General features: G+C 36.8%; 1 protein-coding gene across 1 annotated transcript; it reads left to right on the top strand.

Annotated features, from left to right (window-relative positions):
* The first annotated feature begins 830 nt into the window (after window positions 1–830).
* LOC113226379 (DDB1- and CUL4-associated factor 8) lies at window positions 831–25,086 on the top strand. The gene is made up of 11 exons (XM_026458987.1): window positions 831–1,092; window positions 1,180–1,558; window positions 5,803–6,008; window positions 7,376–7,549; window positions 11,502–11,677; window positions 13,721–13,914; window positions 16,641–16,818; window positions 18,746–18,885; window positions 20,462–20,657; window positions 21,418–21,537; window positions 24,601–25,086. Exons 1-11 carry the CDS (start codon window positions 975–977, stop codon window positions 24,766–24,768), a joined length of 2,049 nt encoding a protein of 682 aa, XP_026314772.1. The 5' UTR covers window positions 831–974; the 3' UTR covers window positions 24,769–25,086.

The raw sequence follows: 25,086 nt of genomic DNA, 5'->3' as shown, positions 1-25,086 counted from the left end.
TATTGAATCAAACAAGTAGTGGACCGCAATAGAGAAAATCCCTAAAAAAAACTCTAAAGATGGATTCACAATAAGCACATTCTGGCAATATATTACCGCAAGTTATCGTGTTGCGCGATATGACCTTGAGTTGTCTAATCAGGAGCTGTCGTCGCAATATTATATTGCCAGAATTTGTGTATTGTGAATCCACCTCAATCAAGTCAGGATATGAGTATGGTTTAAAGCACTCGAAATCATACTCAAATCCCTGCCATTATGGTCGTATCACTGGAAATACTACCCTAACCCAGTGTCGTATTTCCAGTGCTTGAAATCATACTCAAGTCCTGACTTGAGTATTGAGTAGAGTTCTGGAATACGACCCATAATGTCGTAAGTATTGCAGTGAGCACTGAAAATCATACTCAAGTCCTTGCCATTAGGGTCGTATTTCCAGTGCTTCAAATCATACTCAAGTCTGCTCAAATCCTGACTTGAGCATTGAGTATATATTCCATATATATTCCATATTCCAGCACTAGAAATCATACTCAAGTCCTTGCCATTAGGGTCGTATTTCTATTGCTTGAAATCATACTCAAGTCCTGACTTGAGCATTGAGTAAGAGACGTATTCTAGAACTCTACTTAATACGACCATTGGACAACAATCCTGTATTGTCTGATTTTTAATCACAACTTTTAACTGGTTTTAACTTTAGAAAGAGAAGACTCAAACTAACTTGGTCTCATTCATACTTACAATTTTCTCTTTTTGAAATAATAGACCGCACTGCCACAACCAATAAAAAATAAGACAAAAAAACAACTTCTGCCATCTGCCAAAAAAATCATCAAAATTCTGAAAAATCCTCCATTGCATTTGAAGTTTTTCTTTTTATTAAAGATTTTAAATTGTCTTGGGTTCTTCGGCGTTCAGTTTCTGTGCGACTGTAGTAACTATATTGTTTGTCTTGAAAAATATTCAGTGCAATGGAAGACAATTCTTCTAGTGATGACGAAATTAAGGATTCTCCTCTGAGCCCTAAACTTGGAGGTAAAAAGCTGAAATTAAATGATGGGAGCTCACAGGACAGTCTTAAGGAGACAGGTACAGTGTTTCTTCTATTTAAACTTCGAGGAACATTTTTATAAAGTAAAATCTGGTGTCCATTTTGACGATGTTTTTTTTCGATAGCTCCGTCGAGTAAAGGGGAAAAAGATGAGAATGTAGACAGTGGGGTGTCGGCAGATAAGTCTGAGAGCATTAGCAGTGACGAGCGGGCGGCTGGCACGTCCACGGAGCCTTCAAATGAGTTCGTGGACGCTGGGCCCTCTTGTAGCAGCGTCAGAACGTTGTTACTAAACTTCCGACGTTCTACACGATCAAGGAATTATAGGAAACGGAAGACTCCGGATAGAGACTCAGATAGCAATGACTCTTCAAGGGATTCTGATGATTTATCAGCTGCTGAAAGCGAGCAGGGATCTCAGAATGAAAATGTGAGTCATTCGGAAGCAGAGAGTGAAGATATGCATAGGATTATGGCCACATTTTCTGATAGATCTTCCGATGGGTAAGTGCATGAAATTTATATTTAGCCATTTCTTTTTATGACACTAAATGATGGGTCGAACAAGTCGTGATGTCCTATCTGAAGGGCACTGCCATTGCGCCCTTAACCCTGGGACAAGTTGAAAAGTCCCATGTGCCTGTAATTTCACCAGAACACTTACCCTTCAAAACTGGAATGCAGGTGGCAGTATGGATGAACTCTTTCACAAGAAGCTCTACTGCAACTAACAATCTAACAAATTATGTCTAATGACTTCCCGATAACTTAAAAGTCCGTAAACCCATCATTGACCCTCAGGTTCTTTTCTCTTAAAAGAAATGGTGAGGTGTACCTTACAAAGTTTTTTATAAGATATTTTTAATCCTGACACAAAAAGAAGGGAGTTATAAGTTTCAAGCTTTTGCATGTTATGTACATCTGTCGGTGACAAGTAAGATTAATGTTAAAAGTGTTTTGGATTTCTATTTGAAAGCTGGTTTAATTAGGATGGTTTCTTCTTTCATGAACATCTCCTCAAAAAAAAACTTCATTGCAAATGACAGAAAAATACAGCAATGTGCTTAGCTCCCAAACAGGCTCCTCTGTACCAGCTAGGTCTTATTTCCGCCAAGTGTTTGCCTCGAAATAACTATAGCTATTATTATTATTAGGGTGGTTTCACTCAGGGCCTATGCGGGCCCTCATCACTGCGAACATTGACTGATCTATTGTGATCACTACTAATTACAGCTCCGACAGTTTTGTGTCCTCTGGGTGTGGCCTGTGCCTAACCAGTATGGAACCTCGTTTTCCCATTAGAAGGCACACCGGGCGAGGAGATACACAGGAGTTTCATCTGCCTCGTGGCAGAATCTATGACAAGGTGAAAAGGCTTATTGACAGTCAAAGATTCCAAATTTCAACCACTGCAAGAAAGTGGCCTACTTGTCAGGTTACTATTGTACATTTAGGAGAGTGTGTTTATTTATTTATTTATTTATTTATTCATGAAAAACCAACAGCTTCTTACATTTAATAAAAAACAGGAATATTAACATAAAGCCAATAACAGGTTTCCACCTATAGCTTCAAACAAATCATACACGAGCATTAAACAAATGAACAATAAACAGTATTTCTTAACATCATGCACTTACATAAATATAACAACCCAATACCTGCGCTAATCATGAATTATTTAATAAAGTTAGGTAAATAGAATGTCCAAGAGTTTGCGCTTTAGCGCATCAACATTACAATTGAATATATCAACTTCCAGGTCATGATTGCTCAGCACACTATCCAAGCTCTTGCTAGCTCTACATAAAAAACTATTATGTCTATAGTTAGTCCTCGCTAAGGGAACTGCAATAGGATGATAGTGTCTCATAGACCGAGTAGGTACAATGAACGAACTATCACCCAATAAGTCAAAGCAGTCAATATTACCATTTATAATGTTTAGAATATACGCAATATCAAAGATATTTCGGCGAATATTTAGAGGTAATAGATTCTGTTTTAGTGTGTTTTAATTTAGTTCCAAAAGACAATTCCTCCTTTGGTCAACTGGAGAGTACAGAACACCCTATGCTTATGTCTTATTTTATCAGTTGGCAGCTATTCAATGCCAGTGGAGTAAATAGGCATTTTTTTTTAGTCACGTGAGATTGTGGTCATGCATGCCTATTGTTCATAATAAAAACGAATTATAATAGTAATGAAGATCAAACTCAAAATACCAATTTTGCTACAATTGCAGAGTACCTTGACATAACACATTGGTTTCCACCATGCACTTTGTACCAGATGTTTTATGATAAGGAGAATGTTAAAATATTTTATAATTGTTGTTTAAAATTGCACTTGGATTCTTTATTAACAATAGACTGTTAAAGTGTTAATATCATCCAAGTTTTTCTACTCTTATATTAGTAGAAACAATCATTACTTCTTAGGTATCTTTATAAGGTTTTTGTATACATTTGTAGTTGTCTACAGTTGTCTAAGACATACTGCTGGTTTTTTTAAACATTTTTATGTTATAATAATGAAAATAATTTGAATTACGGCTGCAAAATAATAGGTATTATCAATTTTCTATTTATCATCATACAGTTTATAGTGTCCGTAAAACAAACAATTAAATAGCAATATATGTAGCAATTATACTCTGTAAAATTTTGCTTGATTAAATGTCTAACTTAATGAACCAACAATCAGTGAAATCGAGAATTGATGAAATATATTAACTGACCTATGACTTCTTTAAATCATTATAATAATTATCATGGATGTAATTTAAATTAACTTGTATGATGGTATGGTTTGCTGTAACGGGCCCTTGTCCGCAACTCGACGTCCAGACGCTTATGTTGCGTGTGGTAGGCGCAGGGTCCAACTCGTGCCACCCAAGCTCTTCCAAGAATCGTACTGCCCTATTTTTTTTTGGTTTGCTGAAGACGAGCGACCTTTGTACTTGCGGCCATTCCTACTCCTTCAAGCACGCTCTGCATAGAGGGCTGTCCGTGCTACCTAGATTGAAAAGGTGTTTATTATATGGACCATAACCCGTTAGAGCATCCGTTAGAATATGCAGCTCTTTTCTTTTGAGCTTAATGAATTTACGAGTTAGACTGGCGTTAGGCATGGGGAGTGCTTCCCTAGCCTGTCTACAAACCGTAAGGGTTGTCCATGTGTTGTTCAACTCGCATGAGTCACTAATAGGCGGCATCCTACGAATAATGGCGAAAAAGCGTGGCAATTTTTTTTTTTGAGACAGTGGAGTCTGAGTAGTTCCCATAAGCGTCGACATCTTCATTTTGATTTTAGGACTTTATACACCCAAGACACACGGCTACAAGTCAATGCTCTTGAACACTTGCCTACAACATCCACTGCAAAGAAGCTCTAGCATTGGATAGTATTCTGAATGCTAACTAGGACTACAGATACATTGTGGTTTCATATGCTGATCATATCACTTTGTAACAGCCCCATGTTTTTCTACATTAGCTTTGATTATAGTGACCTTCCCTATCGACCTTTAGGGTATACGAGAAGGGTATATAACCTGTGCGCGCACAGGAACCTTACAAGATCCGATTCTGACCCTAGATTAGCCAATGTACAGGGTTGTCACAGACCTCTGTCACTTGACTTCATCCGGTTCTCGAGAGACTAGTGTCTCGAGTGAACCGCCCCGGGTGCACGTACAGTATCCTCTCTATTTTCCAGATAGGTACCGGAGCTGTAGGTACGCTCACTTCCCGTAGTGCATTGCACAACTAGCGCTTGCCACCGCTAAGTTGTCGACTCTAAAGTCACCTTTAAGATCGCCAATGTTGTTCTCTAATAGGCACACAAACTCACTCTTGAGGTAAGCTTTAAATGCCTTAGCCTGAGGAAGCAAGTAGTTTTAGTAGCAGTAGAGCTCCTTGTGAAAGAGTTCGTCCAGGGAAGTACTGCCACCTTACCTATTTCTGCCGTCAAGCAGTAATGTTGCTCACATTACTGCTTGACGGCAGTGTCCCTAAGATCTTTGCGATTTAAAGCTCTGAGTAATACTGTAACAGCACGGCTTGTTCGTCCCGTTGCTTGATATCAGAAAAGAATAGGCGATCTTGTTCTCATCGTAGAAAAGACGATTTTGTTCTCGTTGTAAGTCCAACGGAGTTATATAAATTACAATAGCCATTGTAAAGAGGATGGTGATGTCGTAATAAACCAAATGTAGCCGTATTTTCGGCACAAGCCGAAGATTTGTCTCGAGTTCTACATTTCCTTTCTGCTGGTGCTAATATTGGCCTGTTATCTGTTAGCGTCTTGTTTAGATTATAATATATATTTTGCTTATGTTTGTATTTATATATATAAAGTTCATGTAGGTGTGTATGTCTGTCATAATATGTATATATTATCATCCTTTATATGTATATATATATTATTTTTATAATTAAATTTTTTTTTTACTCACATTTAAATTTTAATTTTATTGTACAATAATTAGTCCCGCAGACTTCATTTTTCACCTAGGCTAGGGTTGGCTGGAAGAGATCTCTTCTAGAAATAAGCTCACCTTTGTATATGTCCTTTATAACATGTGTTTCATGTATCTTTTCTTTGTGCAATAAAGAGTTATTATTAGCGTCTGTTTTTTCTGTTATCATTTTCTTTCTTGAATTTTTGACCACCATCGCTAAAAATTGTAACAACACCTTCGACGCTTCAAAAATATAGCTGCATAATAATCTTTATATTTCCAGTACAAATAATTCAGGCTCCGAAAGCAACGATACAAGCTATTCAACGGATGATCACATCCAGATGCAGTCAGGGGATACAGACAGTGATGAAGATGCGGCTTGGAACCGCTCCAACGACGACAATGATGAAAACGATGATGATAAGACTAAAACGCCTAGTGTTTTGAACAAACAAAGGCCTAAGCACAATTATTTATTGTTGAGGGGTAAGTTTCTTAGCTCTCAGGTTCCTTAGGGGCCAGCGTAAAATGTATACCTTATTTCAATTGTTATAGCGTCACCTTCTCCTTAAGAAAAAAAACAACAAACAACGCCTATAATGCCACTGTTTTCTGTGATAGCCCACACCTGTCATCAACAAAATGATAATACATGTACCTGCACGCGCATCCACAAAGTTGACAGTATAAAGTACTTAGGTGTAATCTTGGATAACACCTTAAGTTTCCAGGAGCACATCAACACTCTAAGTAATAGACTACGTAAACTTGATGTGCGTATTTAGGACACTAAGATTTGTGGCCGATGAAAAAATAAGGAAAGTAGTTTACTTTGCTCTCTGAGTCCTGGTGACCTGAAATACAGACTTACGTCTAGTTTAGGCACGCAGTCTCCTACAGTATAATTCTTGTTTTTATTTATTGTTTTTGTTGTCATGCTCAATATACCTATGTTGCGGTGAGAAAATAAACATGGATTTAATGTCCTCTGTCTTTCGGTTCGCCTCTTTGCGCTTTAAGAAATAAACAAGACGAAAATTAGGAAAGATTGGAAAACACGTTCAAGTTTGCTAGTGCACGCAGTACTGCCCTTTCAAAAGGTAACAACTTTTGAAAGGGTTGCGTTTATTTTCTTTATTATCTTAGAAAACTTTGTTACATCACGTCTGTTTTTCGGCCACTAGCGGCTCTGTCTGTGTTTCCTTAGCACTTAGGGCGGCTAATTGTTCTGATGTACAATATTGCATTTTACTAGGTTCTCAACCAATGTATTCTCCAGTGCGTAGATTCTCCTGCTTCAACCAGTCATGAAGATGTTTAAAGTATTCCAACAGTCCATCAACCTTCATGTGTCGTTGGCTAGTGAGGACTTCCATCGCGTCCGGCCATGGTTTCGAGGAACCCATTTTCAGCATTTTAGAGCGTATCCAGCTGCAACGCTCTGGTAAATGTCGCAATCCAAAAGTTTCTTAGTAGGATCCGCCGGATCGTACTCTCCTGCAGTTTGGCAAAGATCGCGGTGGAATTGGAACTGAATGACGAAAGACACGTAGTATTTGGCATATTCCGCATCAGCAGACACGTGATATTTAGCTGTAGCAATAAAATCTCTCTGTTTTTAAGTCTGAATACATATGTCTTTCATAAGAATGAAGTAAATGAAGGTAGTCTTATTATAGTATGCCTATACCTAGCAGAGATGATGATGAAATTAGATATTTTTATTTAATTTAGATGAGTTACAAATTCTACTCCGAGAGTACTGCCCAGAAATTGAACGGTTGAACCAATAAGATCGTTCTCAGCATTTCAGTTTCGAGCGTGTTAACTTAGTTTTTTACGGAAATTTTCAGAAATAATCAACCGCGAGATGGGGCTGACATTTCCCTGCGGTAAAACGGCGAAAACCGATGTAATGTTCGAGCAGAAGTTTTATGGATCTCTACATGCTGTTTATAGGCTGAAAAAGCTTCACCAACTGCATAAACATAAAGGCTGTGTTAATTCTATAAATTTTCACCCGGAAGGTAAGATGTTGTTAAAAGTTAGGGAATGAATCCCACACGAAATCAAATATATTACATATTGTAACTCAAAATTTTGGAATCCAGAAAACACGATTTAAAAATAAATGATTGCAACTTTTTTATAAAAAGTAACCTGACTTCAATAGTTCGTGGAATTACATCTACTTGCCAAGGTTTTTTTGAAACCGGTTACCGGAAAATGCGCGAAACCGTATTCATCCCCTAATTTGCCACCCTTTGAAGTGGAATGTTTTCTTCCAATTTAAATGGTTTCATCAAAATCGGTTCACAAATAAGAGTTATCGCGTAACATACATGAAAAAAAATACAGTCGAATTGAAAACCTCCTCCTTTCTTTTGAAGTCGGTTATAGGAAAATGCGGAATGGATTGGGAATAATTTGATTATTTTTATTTATGCATAATATTTAGGTATCCATTTATAAACGACAATTATATTTATTGGTTTCATTCAATCATTTTTTTTAACCTGTCAAACCATGTCTTCTCGATTATACAATTTTGAGTTACGACAGTATTTGGTTTCATGTGCGAAATAGAACCGAATCATTTAATTCATATTATCAATGTCACAATATTACAATTCAAATACAATGTCAAGGGATAATATGATCATCACTAACGCAAACAATTAATAATTAATATAAAACAAAGTAGTATAACTGCTGCCTGTCGAAATACAACGAAGTCAAGTAAAACAAAATTACGATTGTTCAAAATATACTAAGGGTCGTATTCTAGAACTCTACTCGATGCTCAAGTCAGGATTGCAATGGAAACACAAGCACTGGAAATACGACCCTAACGGAAGGAACTTGAGTATGATTTCGAGTGCTTTAAACCATACTCAAATCCTGACTTGAGCATTGAGTAGAGTTCTAGAATATGACCCTAAGACTATGTCATACAGTGAGCATAAATAATACTAGAGACGCAATGTCCTTCAAACAGTTGTCTAAAATGTGGGACCACTTTGCAAATTTAAAGACTAGCTTTGAAACTGGTTGAAATTTAAAAGGAAAATATATTTGTCTATTTTTTCTAATGTCTAACTTATAATGTCAAAATGAGATAGTCATAGTGCAGTAAGGGATACGACCAGTGTTACCGGTTTAGAAACAATTTTACCTTTTTTTTTTTTTTGACGGTGGGAAATCTTTATGGATACCCCTGAGCCCAGGGAGACTCAGGGGTTATGTGGGGTCTCTCCCTCCAGACTGGAGGGCCTACTGGGAGGGTTTCCCTCTCGCCGGTTGAGTCGGCGCCGTGGGATCAGTGAACATTCACCACGACGCCGCCCGGTAGAAACAATTTTCCCTAATTTCTTGTAGCCTTACTGGTGGAAAGAGACAGTGGAGATAGATAGTAATCAGAAATGGAATGAATGAACGAGTGAGTGAAATATACATGAAAATGTATGAACTCAAGGGTCCAAGCCTGTGATTCGTAGTTGTTTTAAAATATGAAAAGATGACTTTCTAATTCATTGCTTTTCTAGATTTTCTTTCTTTTTATTTTTTATTTATTGGATAAAGTTGATAAAAATACTGTCTTCCGACGAAGGTTCTGTTTCTATTTAACGAAAACAAATTTATATGGGGTAGGTATTACAAATTACTTGATACACAAATATATAACTATAGTTTATTATTGCACCATTACCTTGTTGTACAATTGCCTTGTGTTTTGTTACTCAAAGTTTGTTTTCGTAAAAGTCGTATAATTTTTAACCACTCCGCCCTGCGCGTTCGATCTTTAGGTATACTGGGAAACAAACAAAATACCATTTTTAATATTATTACGTATTAATAGTATTATGTTTACACTTTAAACTTCAGAAAGGTTAACTCCCAATATTATGGGCAAATGAAAATTGATTTACTGGCAACATTGATGTTTAAAATAAATTTATTTCATTTTTATTTACGACAATCTAAACAAACAAAAGCAAACTTACCTATGGAAAGTAACCTCAGTAGTTTTATGATCATTTTCGAACCGAGAATTGCAAATTTTAATTACATATTTCACCATTTTTGATACTTTTTTGTCACGTCTCGGTGACCTTGTACTCACTCGAAGATGGTGACTAATGTCACTGTTGCCTGTGGAGAACAGTGCCGTGGGTACCGTTTGAAGGCGCAGATTGCGCATCTATTGTTTACAAGTATAATATCATTAATGTCATACAAATATCTTTTATAAAGTTCAACTCGGAAATTTCGAAAATACCGCGAGTCTCGACGAATTTTATATTTGTGAAATTCGAAACCGATGTCTTCAGTCTCGGAAACATCTTAACGTAGACCGCACGCCCGTATCCGCCGCCGCGCCCGCACCTTCGCTCTGAATGAGCCCTACTTTCCGATTTTTCGGCGCCACTACAAAATCTTCCCAATTCCTATCACTTATAGTAATCTGTGTCCATTCATCGATGTCATTGCAACACGTAGCCAATAATAAATCTGCACCAACTTTGTATCTCATTTCCATTTGTCTTGTGGCGAATGATTTGACGATTTCGATCAAGGTGAGAATGAGTAGACATTGTTTAAACAATCATGCTCAGTCCTCGAACATATTTTATGAACGTCTTTCTGTAAAATAGTCTGCTTATAATAATCATAGTTGACATATTATAAGTCTACACTAAGGCCTATTAACTTAGTCGCAAAGAAAAAATAATAATTGAAATAGGACTATATAGCACATGTTTACCACAAACAAAAGTAGTTAGTTTGTAATGAGAAAACAAAGATTAAAACGGCTATTGTGTTGTATTGACTATCTGCAATGGCTTAATAGATAAAAACTAGCAATAATTAATCTACTTACTTATAATAATGACAATAAACGTTATCGCCAGAATGACTAGACCAAACGAGATACGCAAACCAAACTGTGTGCATTATTTGCTACATATAATAAAATATTGACTACTCCACTATTTATTATTTGGTTTATTACACTACCTAATTTCAAGGGTAGTGTAATAGACGCTTTATCTAAATTCTCCATTATATTACATTACCCTTATTCTAACTTAATGAGGAGTAGTAATAATTAGGGATTTAGGGGTTTCGCTTTCTGCAGCGCCCTCCAGCTAGGGCAATATAATAACGCTTATGACAGTTAGGGAGATAAATCGACGCGAGATGAACCCTCAGAGCTATCGTATCGTTAGGTCCTTCTGGTTCGCTCGTATATCGCTATTTTTTTTTTGTATGTATGTTACGCGATTTGTGAACCGATTTTGAAGATTCTTTTTTTTGTTAGAAAGAGGGTATTTAAATTTGAAGAAAAAATTCCACCTCTAAGGGTAGCAAACTAGGGGATGAATCCGGTTTCGCGCACTTTCCGGTAACCGATTTCAATAAAACTTGGCAAATAGATGTAATTTTTTTTTATCAAAAAGTTATAATTATTGTGTATCAGGTCCCTATTTTCATTAGCACCGTTCATTCGGCACCATTTCATTCAGTTACTTTGTTAGCAATTCATATTTACTGACTTTTGTTATTATTACGTTTTTTTACTCATAGTACTCACTATTATAAATGAAATGAAAAATTTCTATCTTTACATTTTTAATCTGTTTCAAGACTAGCACTATAAAAAATTTAAAGCAGTAGAGTTCCCAAACATTAAATGGAAACTTTTTCTAAAATAATTGCATAATATTATCCTGTCATTTGTAAATGTCATTTGTCACCAATTCTCACGATGTTCTCCTTTACTATAATTTGTTCACTGAAGAAAAAGGTTTACGATCACTGCTTTTTTGTTTACGTTTTTTCTAAACATAAAAAAACGTACACGGATTATACATGCTCGATTAGAAAACACCTACAATATTGTCAATGGGATGATATTATAATGAAGTGCTTGCCCGTGATTGATCATTTTAAACCAAGAAACAAACTCTTCAACAGGCCACCTTCTGGCGTCAGGTTCCGACGACACAAACGTAGTAATCTGGGACTGGGCGCGCAACGCCCCACTAAGCGTGATCAAGACGGGGCATAAATCAAATGTGTTTCAAAGCAAATTTCTGCATCTCAACTCTAGGAGTCAATTGAATATCGTCACTTGTGCAAGAGACGGGCAAGTAAGTGTTTTTTTTTTGTAGTGTTAGACGAGTTGGTTTAATTTTTTTACTACATCTTTTTCTTGGATTGATAAAATAAAACAACTATATGCACACACATTCACACACGAACATACACACGTGGACACACCATCCTTACGTGGGGTCCGAATGTAACTTGATTGGTTAACAAACGGTTGCTACAGTACCGGCACGCTATGATGGCCGTTTTGACGATTACAATAGTTAGGTCAAATCTCAATTCATTATCGAAAAAAATCTATAATATAAATAAGCGAGTCGCATCTATAAGTTTTTAGATTAATAACTAGTATTGCAATGGGTTGCTGATTAAAAACTTTTAATAAAACTTTGAAAATAAAAATGTTCACTTGATATTCGTCAATTCGAAAGTGCTTTGTTTTGCATTGAGCTTTGACGCGAGTTTGCCGGAAGTAGAAGTTGTGCTGGCCAGCGATCCCATAAGGACGATAGTATTAGACTTCATTTTAAAAAATTTCGAATTTCGAAAAACAAATGCATAGTTGTGTCGTAAAATTATAAATTTTACGCGTTACTATAAGGTGGCTAATTTACAGGAGGTACATTGTTGTACAGCTATTAGCTCCTTCAACGTAGTTATGAATTAATACGAAACTTGATGAGCGGACAAACGTCAAAACGGCCACCATAGGGTGCCGGTACTTTAGTATGTTTTTTTTATAATATTAAGTGACAGGACCAACAAGTCGTGCACCTGATGGTAATCTACACGCCTGTCCATAATAGTCTAATTTCGCTTCTCTTCAAAACTATAACGCAATAATGCTGACATTACTGCTTGGCGGCAGAAATAGGTAAGGTGGCAGTACTTCCCTGGACGACTCTTTCACAAGGAGCTCTACTGCTGCTAAAATGTTGGCTATCAATAACAACTTCTTATTTTTCAAATTTTATGAGTTTCCGGAAAATTTATGCCCTCAGTATGGGCACTGAATGAGGAGGTTTTGGAAAATGAACTTTTCTACGCATTAAAAATGAAAGTATTATTTTCGATTTGTAGAAAATGCGTATAGGTATTGTAATGTCTACTCAGCCGTGTTTGGATGAAACTTTAAAGGACCCGATTAAATATGGCGGCAAATAAAAACTTTTCTCACGCATGTCAAACAACAACTGTAGCTTTTATTTTTTATTTATAGACAAACTAGAACCGGCCCCAACGATCATATCGTTCGATATCAAGTAACGTGTGAAATTATCAAAATTGTTTGCTATTGACATTTCATTTCGAATAAAAGTTCATCTCGACTATATTAGAATTGAGGTCCAATCAAATTGTTTTGTTTTTCAGAGATGTTCGAAATTTGATTGTAATATTTTTTTTAATTAATATTTTTAGCTTGGATACAAGTACTTTGAGCCACGTCTTCATTTAATTATCGGGATCCTCAGTAATATTTTCTATTGTAGTTCCAATTCTAATACAGTATATTTTCACTTTCTCTTAAAATAACTTAGTTCACTTATTTGGGTTTTTTAAATAGTCTTTTAAGCGGCGGGAGTCATTGTAGTTTTACCTTTAACTTAAATTACATTTTCATCACTTTCAATAAAAACTTTGAATTCGTAAGTAGTGGGATTTTCAGGATAAAGTATTTTGTAATTTGGTTTAAAATAAGGAATATGCATAGTTCTAACTTTCACTAACACTATTTCTTTCTCCGTTTTTTCTTCATAATATACTTACTTAAAATAAAAATAGTCTTTGTGAAAACTGTACTCGTAACTTCAAAATCCCGCCATTTTCCGATTTCCGATTGTAATAATAACATCGATAACATCGATTTCGATGTTATTAAGAAGCAATAATAACATTTTCACAGGTATCACATTTGTTCTAACAAAACAGTTTACCTTTATGCTGGTCGTGATTTGCGGTTTTTTAACACATCATAGAGTGTTTATGATACGTGTGTAGATAAAATAAACAAATAAAATAAAATCTTCGATGGAACGAGGTGCCCATTCCGTCGCACCTTGAACACGGCCGGTGGTCCGCAGGTGCGCCTGCTGCAGTGCCCGCCCAGCGGGGCGGCGGGCGAGGGCGGCGCGTCGGTGGTCCGGCGGCGGCTGGCGTCGCACTCGCGGGCGGCGCACAAGCTGCACGTGTGCGCGTCCGAGCCGCACGTCGTCGTGTCGGCCGGCGAGGACGGCGTCGTCATGCAGTGCGACGTGCGGGCTGGCCACGGCAGCAGGTCAGTCGCCGTCCGTTTTTATGTTCCGAAACCGTTAGTTTCGGTCATGGATATTAGAGATGTACGCGAATATTCTGCTATTCGGTATTCGGACACTTTTCAACGGACTTTAAATAAGGAGGAGGTTCTCAATTCTAGTTTTAGAACAGATGGAAATAATTAAAATAAGTAACACTGGGGATAGTAGGGCCGAGAGTCGAGCGATCAAGAACACCTGAGGATGCCTCGTGGAGACGCGAAACACGTGTCGGGTATATTTTTGATGGTGGTGATTTGTGACTGTAGTTGCGTTTGTAACAAATTAATTTACTTCTATTATTGCTTCTCAATTCGACTTTTTTTTTTGGGTATGTGTTACGCGGCATATGTAAACCGATTTTGATGATTCTTTTTTGTTGGAATGAGGGTACCTCGGTAGTGGTCCCATTTCAATTTGAAGAAAATATTCCCCTCTAAGGGAGGGTGAATCTAAATCACACTAGAGGATGAATCTGGTATTGCGCATTTTCCGTTAACCGATTTTAATAAAACTTGGCAAATAGATATTTTTGTGGTCCCTTTTTTCCCTTCGGCCGCGATCATAAAAAAACGCATATATTTCTTTTCTATTTTAATCACAAATTATTGCTTCAATATTTAAAATCGAAAAGGAAACTGCTTTTTTTTATTAAACATATTAACTGCCTCCGTGGTCGAACGGTCACCATGCAGGACCGCCACGCAGAGGTCCCAGATTCGATTCCCGGGCCGGTAGAAATATTTGTATGGCCTACATTTATTTATCTCTTGAGTTTGGGTGTAATTTTTTATTGTCTATGTGTGTGTCCATGGCACCCGCGATACGGGGTTTCCCTAGTACGGGGCTTTGTTGAGTGTGTGCGTTACTATTAATGTATAATCACTACATCACTACATATTATCACTACAGCGTCTGTCTGTCTATCTGATCGCGATAAACTCAAAAACTAGTGAACGGATTTTCATGCGGTTTCCACCAGTAGACAGTGATTCATGAGGAAAGTTGAGGTATATAATTTATTTAGGTTTTGTGTAAGTTGGCTGAAAACACTACATATTATCACTACCGCGACTGTATGTCTGTCTGATCGCGATAAACTCAAAAACTTGAACAGATTTTCATGCGTTTTCCACCAATAGGCAGAGTGCAGCTATTATAGTTAACTAAATATCTGAATCGATTTCGATAAAAGTTGGCAACGAAGTAAATTTATTATGTAGTCTACCAGTAATAGGATGAGTGCTGAGAAAGGGGCTTCTGGTACTGATTGCATGGCCTAGGGACCAAGGGCGGCCAAAATTGCAAATCCGCCACTGGAAATGGGTAACATGGCATTACTTCCCTGGACGAACTCTTTTACAAGGAGCTCTATTGCTACATAATGCTACATAAGTTTGGACAATATCATGGCATATATATTACTCTTCTAATTCTTTTTGTAAATTTGTAATAGGTATCAGAAACGTAATTATTTTGTTCATAAATCATACGTATCAACAGGTACTTACCAAACTTTATAATAAATCGAATTTGGATAGAGTAAATGTATTACATCTATTCATTGACTTACAATTATATGGACGTCGGGTCCGCGCTAAAAAGTGTCCGAACTTATAGGGCGTTAAAATCGTATACAGAGCGTCATTCACGCTTTAGTCTTCGTTTGTTCGACTGTCAGCGAAGCAAGCAAAATTAGACAGTACTGCAATGACATTACAAATTAAATTCAACGTTTTAGCTTTTTCATATTCCTTTACATGTCACTACGTTTAAATAGGTTGACTTGGGACATTTTTTTCGTGGTTTTTGTATTAGACCCGTCGTCCATTTATTTGTAAGTCAATGCATCTATTGATATGTCTGGTTTTGAAGGGTATGGGTTTTGTCAACTTCACGTCTCAAGGTGACGGATGCAGTTGAGTTGACCGATTGAAAATTTTACGTAGAAAGGCCTGATTAAATTAAAAAAGGAAAAGTTTTTAGTGCTTTATTGCCATAATACAAAGGGCAGGCGTTAGCACTTCTTGTTAAAATTTTCAATCGTTTATATTATTTTAACTATTATAGATAAAAAGCGTAAAAAAAAAAGCAATTATTGGTAATACATACTTCTGGAAAATCTGCTCCCTGAGGCAGAATGGCTGGTCAATATTTTTTTAATTTCTCAGAATATATCAAAGGTAGCAATTATTTAGAAAAGGTAGCAAATATGGGACTGGCGACCAGCCATCCTGATGGTCACGATTTAAAGCTCTGAGTAGTGCAATTGTTATACATTTCAAAGTCAAAATCGAATAACCTTTATTTCATAGATTATCAAATTACTCTTGAATTCGTCATACTAATTAAACTCTACTGCTCATTCGTAAGACAGATTCCCCTGAGAAGAATAAGCAAGAAACTCTAGGGGTTGCTCTTTGTAAATATACATTTGAATACATTTATCATTACAATATTTCATTTAAACACTTAGATCGAGACTACCTGCAACAGGTAAACGGGTCACTACCACGGATTTTTGTCATCCAAGCATGCAGAAGCTGTATACTAACCTTTAGTATAACGTTTTTGTTTCACTATAGTTGTAAACCTCGTAAATGGCTTATTTTGAATATCAATCGGAGTCTTATTATAGAAACATACATTGCCCGGTAAATGAATTAGACTTTGTGAAGACGACTGTGAAGAACAGCAATTTGTATTCCAGATTGTTCCAAGTGAAAGACCACATGGTGACCATACCACTGTATAGTGTGGCCGGCCACCCTCTGGACCCGAAAGAGCTGCTCGTAGCTGGCCGGGACAAGTTCGTTCGCATATATGACAGACGCAAGTCAAACAAGCCTATAGCCTTATATTGCCCGTCTACTTTTGAACAGCATCTTGTAAGTATAGCTATCTTTACCATTCCGTTGTATTTATAGAACAGATGGCCGATGGGACGCAGCGTACGCAGACCAATGACCTGACGTAGGTTTCAGGAATTATATCCAGCAGTGAACGTCATTCATCTGAAGAGATGATGATGATAATATGATATTTAAAAAAGGGCAGTGTTAAGGTGCTTTTCCATCAGTGAGGCGAGACGAGAATTGCCGGCCTATTTCCACTAAAAGTTGCCATTAATAGCTAGCTCTCGTTGAGGTTGCGAGTAATAATGTAAAAATATTAAAATACCAATAAGTATTGTAAATTACTTGGTTGATACATTTTGTAAATCCGACTGAAGGACACTGCAATTATCTGCATAAAAGTGACCTTTCCTTTAAATTATATTGTAAACGCTTTAAAACAAGATACCTGACCCTGAAGCCGACTTTGTTATTATCTAGAACTCCTTGTGAAAGAGTTCGTCCTGGGAAGTACTGCCACCTTACCTACCGCCAAGCAGTAATGTCAGCATTACTGTGTTTCGGTTTTGAATAGTAAGGGTGCTGGTGAAATTACATGCATATGAGACAACTTACGTCTCAAAATGACGGGCGCAGTGGCAGTGCCCCAAAAAAATAATTTTACGATTTAAAGCTCACATAAAACTAAACATACCCCTTTAATATTAATAGCTGTCGCGAGCTAATGCGGGCTCGTGGGAAGCGTGTTTCCGTTTCAGATAGTTATTTAAACACCATGTTGTCAGCAGGTTCAATATTATAACAAAGAATATTCCAATTTTTGTGGCTCGCACATTCTTGTAAAATTTTGCTTTACAAATTTCAATCCTCGTCTCGCCTCGTCGGTGGAAAAGCGTCTTTAGCTCAGTGGGAGAAGGGTTGCTTCTGAAGAGAAGACGGCGGTTCGCATCCCTTTTAATTTCAAAGATACGTAGATTTTGTAATTACACTATCTCTAGCTTTACGGTGAAGGATGAAACCTGCGCGCCGAAAAAGGTTCACAACTTTTGGAAAACGTGTGAAGTCCCTAACTCGCATTGAGCCAGCATGGCGGACTATGGCCTAAACAAAAGGTTCCCAAACTTTTTTGTTTGGTATACCACGCGCCAATATTTTCTTTTTTGCGTAGACCACTGCCTTTCTAACATTTTTTTTTTTTTACAAATTCATCAACTTCAAACGTGTATTTGACACATTGCAGTGATAAACTTTGTTTTAAATAAATTATGTTAAGAGTCGTTACAAGCTCAAATGGATTCCACGTAACAGTGAAAGTGTTGAATCAAACACTTTGGCAAATATATACAGTAAAATAGAGGATATACACTGATTAGTATACGGTGTGAAAACCCGATTCCTAAAAGTTTTCACGATAGAAAAAACCACAAACTTACCTCGAAATTTTACAAGAAACCAGCTGTATTCAATTGATACTCGACATATATCAATGATTTTTTTATTTCAACATAATTTCTATTTAGTTATCACGTATTATACGATATACATTTTTACTGGTTTTAAAGTCAGTATCGAGTCTTAAGTTTTATACATTTATCTAACCAAATATCTTGTTTGTTGTGAAATGTTTAGGAACTTCATATGTCTATCATAGAAAAATATAATGTATTTACATACATAGGTACAAATCTGTATAATGTGGATTATTCCATTTATGGAAAGCCAAATTTTTGTTCGCGACCTGCCTAAATAGGTTCCACTCTCGTGGAACCTCATTAACGTTTCATGCACCCTCTGTTTATTTCACTCACATTTACCCATGGGGGATCGATAAATATAAATAGTTTTATTTTCTCTAAAACACGTTCCTCAGCGCGGAGTCTGTAGAAACCCGTGTTCCATCAGCCCAAACCTTATTAAAAACCATTGTTAATAAATAACAATGTCGTCTTGGTTTTTCTAGGGCAATTCAAAGAAGAAAGTGCGGTTATCGATGATGCACCTCACGTGTGCGGTGTATAACCACGACGGGACAGAGATTCTAGGCTCATACAACGATGAGGACGTGTACCTGTTTGATACCAAAAATGACGTATACGACAAGTAAGTTACGTTTGCAGTGAATCCTGAACAGTGTAGTAAAACCAAGAAGAACGGAATACATGCTCCTGGATACTTTATTTATAAGATCAACAGCTTAAAACTGATTTAGTACACATCCGTCACATTCCAGTTTCGTCAGAAATAGTTCTGTTCAGGTTCGTCAGGAATGACGGATGTGGACAACCAATAACGACACTTTCGTCAAATTCCGCTTTTGTCATATGGATTTAGTACATATCCGTCAGATTTCTCTTTCGTCAGATTATTTGTTTTTTCCGTATAGATCAGAAATTTACTTATGTCCTTAGTATGTTTACCTTTTTGAATAAATTACTGGCCACACAATATTATTTATTTTTTATCTATGATTAAATTGAAATGGCCTTTACAATGCCATTTCTTGACTAAATTTTGATGCCAATTTTGTCAGGATTCGTTAAGATACACCCGCCATTCTGACTCTCACAAAAAAGAACTGACAAATTATGACAACAGCGGAATTTGACGAAAGTGTTCATAAAAAAACTATTTCTGTCGAAAGCGGAATCTGACGGACAAGGAACGACGATAATTATTGTTTCGTTACCCGCAAATTTCTGACCTATACGAAATAAAGAAATGATCTGACGAAACTGGAATACGATGAGTACTAAATCTTAAAACTAATAGTACATTATGTTTTAAGGGCGGTAAATGGGGAATTACGAACGAGACTGTATCAGAAACCAGAAGTCGAAGACTAGGGCTTTCGGAGTCGAGGGTCGTAATTCCCGTACCGCCCGTGTTACATACAATGTTTCTCATTACATTTGCGAGGAAATAAATAGAAAGATAAATGCAGGAAAACTAAATATCGCTTCACAATTAACGATATCTATGTACAAATGTGTACAACACAATTACGGATTTTGCAAACGTTGAGTTTATGATGTATAAACCCACACCCTTATTTTAGTGCCTTTCATTACGTAACAGTCACATAAACTACTGGAACTGTGAATGTCAGTTAATAAATATTTCATATCATAATTTATTTATATATGTCTAATATGATTACGAATTAGTTCCTGTATTAAAGCGAGGCATTTCAACGCGAGCCTAAATTTTAGGAGATGAGGTGTATAGGTGTATATGCCTCACGTCTCGCAATTCGCACGCGGTAAATTAATTTTTTACCTATAAGTGAAGTTCGATCATAATTATACAAAGCGCTTCGTCCGAAGAGATTAGCAGCTCGTCCTCCCATATGACATCCCCGGTCATGAAATATTTTTCCAGTTTTTATCTCGTGAACTAAATGAAGACCGAGTGTTTATATGTTTTTGCCCTCAACTTAGTGTAGGAAGTGGCCGCACGTATGCGTTACTACAAGTACCAATCTCATGCTAATCTCTTCGGACGAAACGCCTCGTATAATTATTGTCGAACCTCATTTACAGTTCAAGTTCGTTTAATCATTAAATTATAATGTACACTGGGTTATTTAATCATAGGAACAATATTGTTTGGATCTAATGCACACGATGTCACTTCTGACGGACAGCTTGTATTGTATTTCCCATTTATTTGCTTACAGAGAAAACCCTACCGAAAAGGAAGGCTTTACACATAGATACAGTGGCCATAGGAACAGCGTAACATTCAAAGGTGTCGCATTTTTCGGGCCCAAGAGTCAATACATAGTTTCCGGGTCGGATTGTTCAAATATTTACATTTGGGAGAAAAACTCCGAAGCTATCGTGCAATGGATGAAGGGGGACCATAATGGCGTTGTAAGTATGAAGTATTATTACGGAACAAATAAGTACACAGGTTTCAAATAATACGTTTTTGATCTTCATGGCGCCCAGTTACACGATGTAAAAGTTTTCGTGCGGCGATGAAATTCGTGTCAAATGAGCGCGCCCTTAGGAGGAGAAGAAGTTTCTAACTTCTAAATTCGCGTGCAATGAAATGTCAACGTTCACACATTTTGGAATATACGTAAATATCAGATATTTCAAAAATAAATGCCTTGCCTCGTGTTCAAAAATATGTAGTCATGATACCGTTTTAAAAAAGGTATACTTTTATTTCAGAGAAAAGTAAATCAATGAAAAGTATACACTTCTTTAGGGCTAGCACGACAGGGTGGTACTTGCGTTAGAGCGAGTTAAAACGTGCGATTTCTATGTGAGAATATCGTATATCGCGCTTTATGTCACTCTCGCGCAAGTCGCGCCCTGTTGTGCTACTGATGTTTTATATATGTATCCATAACATTTTCGTATTTATATACCTAATACATATTTGATTATTATATTTCATTAATACAAGGATATTGTAAATTAGTGAACAAAACTCATATGAAGTAATATTTTTCGTAGTACAAAGATAATTTATATACAAAATACTGACAGTGGCCAAATTTGAGTTCGAAAAGTCCCTCCTGTAGCAGTTGGTATTTACGGGCAGAATAACCTCTTAAAATTTCCTGAAGTAAAAATGTCACCCCGTGTATTCCTGACGCCATATTTGAATGTCACGTTGCAGGTGAACTGCATAGAGCCTCACCCGCGCTGTCCCGTGATGGCCACAAGCGGGTTGGACAACGACATCAAGGTGTGGATCCCCAGGAACCACAAGGATCCCGACTTCGATGGCCTGGAAAGGGTAACATGCCTTTCGATACATATATTCGGTCCAACCATTTATTATACTTTTGACATAAGCGTCCGTATGAAGTTCTTTAATTATCGACAAGCAACCATAGACAAAAAAAAATCATTTCTTCATGGACTCTTTTTTTTACTATAGTAAGGCACTGACAGATGATGTAACGAAGATTATTCAAGTTGATTTCTCCGTTGTATAGGGTTTACTACCTGTCTAATAAATGTATAATGAAAATAAATAAATTTATATAATTGTAATAAATTTTAATGGTTGATGCCTTACTCTCTCAAACTCGTATCGTTTATAGAGTTTATTTTACTGAGTAGTATTCAGGAGAAGGCAAAACTTTCTATTTATTTTAAATTTCATACCAAGGGGGTTAATTTGGATACATTATTTTAAGAATAGGTAGAAGCCAGTGTGTAAATATAAAGGAAATGTGATATGATATTAGCCTGCAAAATTTGTATTTACAATAGCATTTTTTGCATTTCACTAACTTTGTGTTTTAAGATACGAGTTTGAGAAAGTAAGACGCAAGGTCATTGTGTTCAACGAATTCATTGTGAATTAAAATAATGATTAAAACTTCTTCATAAAATAAAATGGTTGGACGGTGTATAACTTGTTTATAACTAACCTTTGGACAAACATTCACCTGCTTTACATAATGTATTTTAACTATTTTAATTAAGAGACCTGAGTTTTACAACTTTATTGAATAATTCCGATGAAGAAGCTGTGGTAGATTAATGGTTTGACCTACCTTTCAACCGACCGGGAGACCGGGATTCGGACCCGAGCACCTATGAGTTTCGCAAAAGTTATTTATGCGAAATTGAATTTGAAATTTACCGTGAGCTTTTCGGTGAAGAAAATCATCGTGATGAAACATATGTGTCGAAGGTTTACAATCCTTGGAAAACGTGTAAAGTCTTCAAATTGAATACACGCAGTAAATCTTTATTTATGAATATATTCCTCGTTTCTTATTAAAAAGTACCTCTCGCAATTTGATAACAAAAAAATTACTTGACTGTCATTTGTTTGAATTTTCCACAAATACAGATTTGTCTAGTGGTACGAGCTTGATTTTGTGTTCTTGTAAATTTGGTAAAAATTTGGCGAAAAAGTTTAATTGTTAAAGTTTGATTTAATATATATAATTATAACTATTTTTAAATTATCCGCTGTTTCTGCTTTGTCACAATATCTAAATAGTTGCATTTTCTTTAATTTTCATTTTTTTATGTAAAAGTTGATTGGTATTTGGTTGGTTGGTAAAATATCGCACCCCCATGGATGAATGGCATAAGTGAAGTTACGTCAAAAATGTTTATTGCTCAATATACCTCACATCCTCTCCAATTCTAGTAACTCTATGTAATATTGTCGATAGAGTTACAAGAATTGGAGACAATGTGGGTTATATTTATCTGCATCCAAAGACGCATTAAACATTTTTGACGTAACTTCATTTATGCCATTCTTCCATGAGGGTTGCGATATATTAATTTCATTGGTACTTTATGTAGAAATCGGAAATCGAATTGAAAGCGAAATCAGATTAAACAAATCATTCAATTAATTAGTTGATTTGTAGTTGGCAGTAAAAACTCTATGGTCGGGTCAATAACCTGTTTGTTTACCTTTCACGAAGAATAGATTGAAACGAACTATAGGTTGCTTCACGTTTGGTTTCCACTTTCCATTTAACATCAGGTGGAGTAGAATCATCTTGCCTGTCACGTATAAAAAAAAACTTTGAGCGACACTGCAACTGTTATAGCTAGGCGTGGTGCTTACCATCAGGTGTATGACTTGTTCTTACTCCCTTGTTTGATATCATAAAAAATAAACAATGCCTGAGAGCACAGGATCGTGGTGAATTTCACAAAATACGGGAGGCCTATACGCAGTAGTGGGTGAAACAATGTATAGTCAATCTTTATTGCATCAATGTTGTAGTACATAAGTTCTTACGAGCTAGTGGTAGTTCTCAACATTAGCCCTGTAAGCAATGCATCAATAAATGAGATACACAACCATCTTATTGAATAATAAATGAAAATATAGTAGCAGTAGAGGTCCTTGTGAAAGAGTTTGTCCAGGGTAGTACTGCTACCTTACCTATTTCTGCCGCCAAGCAGTAATGCGAGCATTACTGCATTTCGGTACACACACACATGGGACTTGTCAACTTATGTCCTAGGGTGACGGGCGCAGTGGCAGAGCCCCTAAGATCTTTACGATTCAAAGCTCTGCGTGGCACTGCAACTGTTATGAACAGGCGTGTCGCTTACCACCAGGCGCAGGACTTGTTCGTCCTGGTATTATTGAAAAAAAAAATTAGTAAATTTGAAATAAAATGAAACTCCTTATATTCTATGTATGTTCTACTTACTTTCTAAAAATTCTTTAACGTCTTATAGGCATTTTTTTATAAGGAACTTTTTAACTTTTTATAAAATATTACATCGTTTTGTATATTTATATCAGCTGGTATCTTAGACTGCTAACAGATTGACTGTATGTTTGCGATTAATGCATGAAGACGATTACGACTGCAGTTAATACGCGAAGTCGTTATCAACTTCATGCTGCCGAGACTTCGACTGCCTGAAGTTGATAACGACTTTACATATTAAGTGCATGAAATCGATCTCGACTGCATGAAGTCGGTTTGGATTTCATGCTGTTATCAACTTCATGCAGTTGAGGTCTCGGATAACGACTTCACGCATTCATTGCATGAAGTCGAGATCGACTGTATGCAGTCAATCTGTTAGCAGTCTAATTATATTATATTTTTATTGAGTATGTTCCTGAACTAACTAACTGTAATTTGGTTAAAGGTAAAGCCAATTTATTTCTATTTCTTAAACTACGTGTTTGAAAGTTTACAGTTCGACGCAAGCAAGAGTGAGAATCTTCTAGTCTACAACTTGCCTTATTTGTAATATAATATTCACCAATATACGAATGCATCGTTTTTGTAACATGTGTTGTTATGTATTATTATTATTCCCAATTGTAACAAACGTTTGTTTGAACTTGCAGACGGTCCGCAAGAACCTCGTGAGCCAACTGCGCAGCCCGCTGTTCAACGACTTCCTGCCTCAGCTGTACAGCGCGTGGCGCGGCGAGAACCGACTCTTCTCCGACGACGACGGCGCTCCCAACTACGGCAACATCGAATTCGACGGAAACGTCTGCTCGGCTTTCTAGGGGCACCCATAAGCGGGTTCTAGTTTGATTGCAGCCGGAATAGGTACCCCATTCGTGACACTTAATGCTGCAGCATGATGACGAATGGGTTCCTACCCTTACTCGCCTTAATAACGGTGTTAAGTTGTAATATGAAATACATTTCTCGGCATTGTTGATTAATTAATGCATTGATGTATTTCGAATTATTGCTCGTATAACGACATAGTCACGACAGATAGTCGTGTTATGGGAACAGGGGGTCTACTCTCCATCTCCGTCCGAAACAATTACCGCCAAATAAGCAATACTTGACCAAATGAAAAGACGCGTGATGCG

The sequence above is a fragment of the Hyposmocoma kahamanoa genome, unplaced genomic scaffold (genome assembly GCF_003589595.1).
Source record: "Hyposmocoma kahamanoa isolate Upper Pololo Valley unplaced genomic scaffold, ASM358959v1 190, whole genome shotgun sequence".
NCBI classification, from domain to species: domain Eukaryota; kingdom Metazoa; phylum Arthropoda; class Insecta; order Lepidoptera; family Cosmopterigidae; genus Hyposmocoma; species Hyposmocoma kahamanoa.
Note: the sequence above shows the minus strand (reverse complement) of the source record. Positions and strands in the feature narration are given on the sequence as shown.

Excerpts from the sequence above, each read along its gene's own strand:
- LOC113226379 (XM_026458987.1), top strand. The coding sequence starts at position 975 with ATGGAAGACAATTCTTCTAGTGATGACGAAATTAAGGATTCTCCTCTG. Across the intron at positions 7,550-11,501 it reads TATAAATTTTCACCCGGAAG|GCCACCTTCTGGCGTCAGGT; the intron begins GTAAGATGTTGT and ends ACTCTTCAACAG. Across the intron at positions 20,658-21,417 it reads AGGGGGACCATAATGGCGTT|GTGAACTGCATAGAGCCTCA; the intron begins GTAAGTATGAAG and ends GTCACGTTGCAG.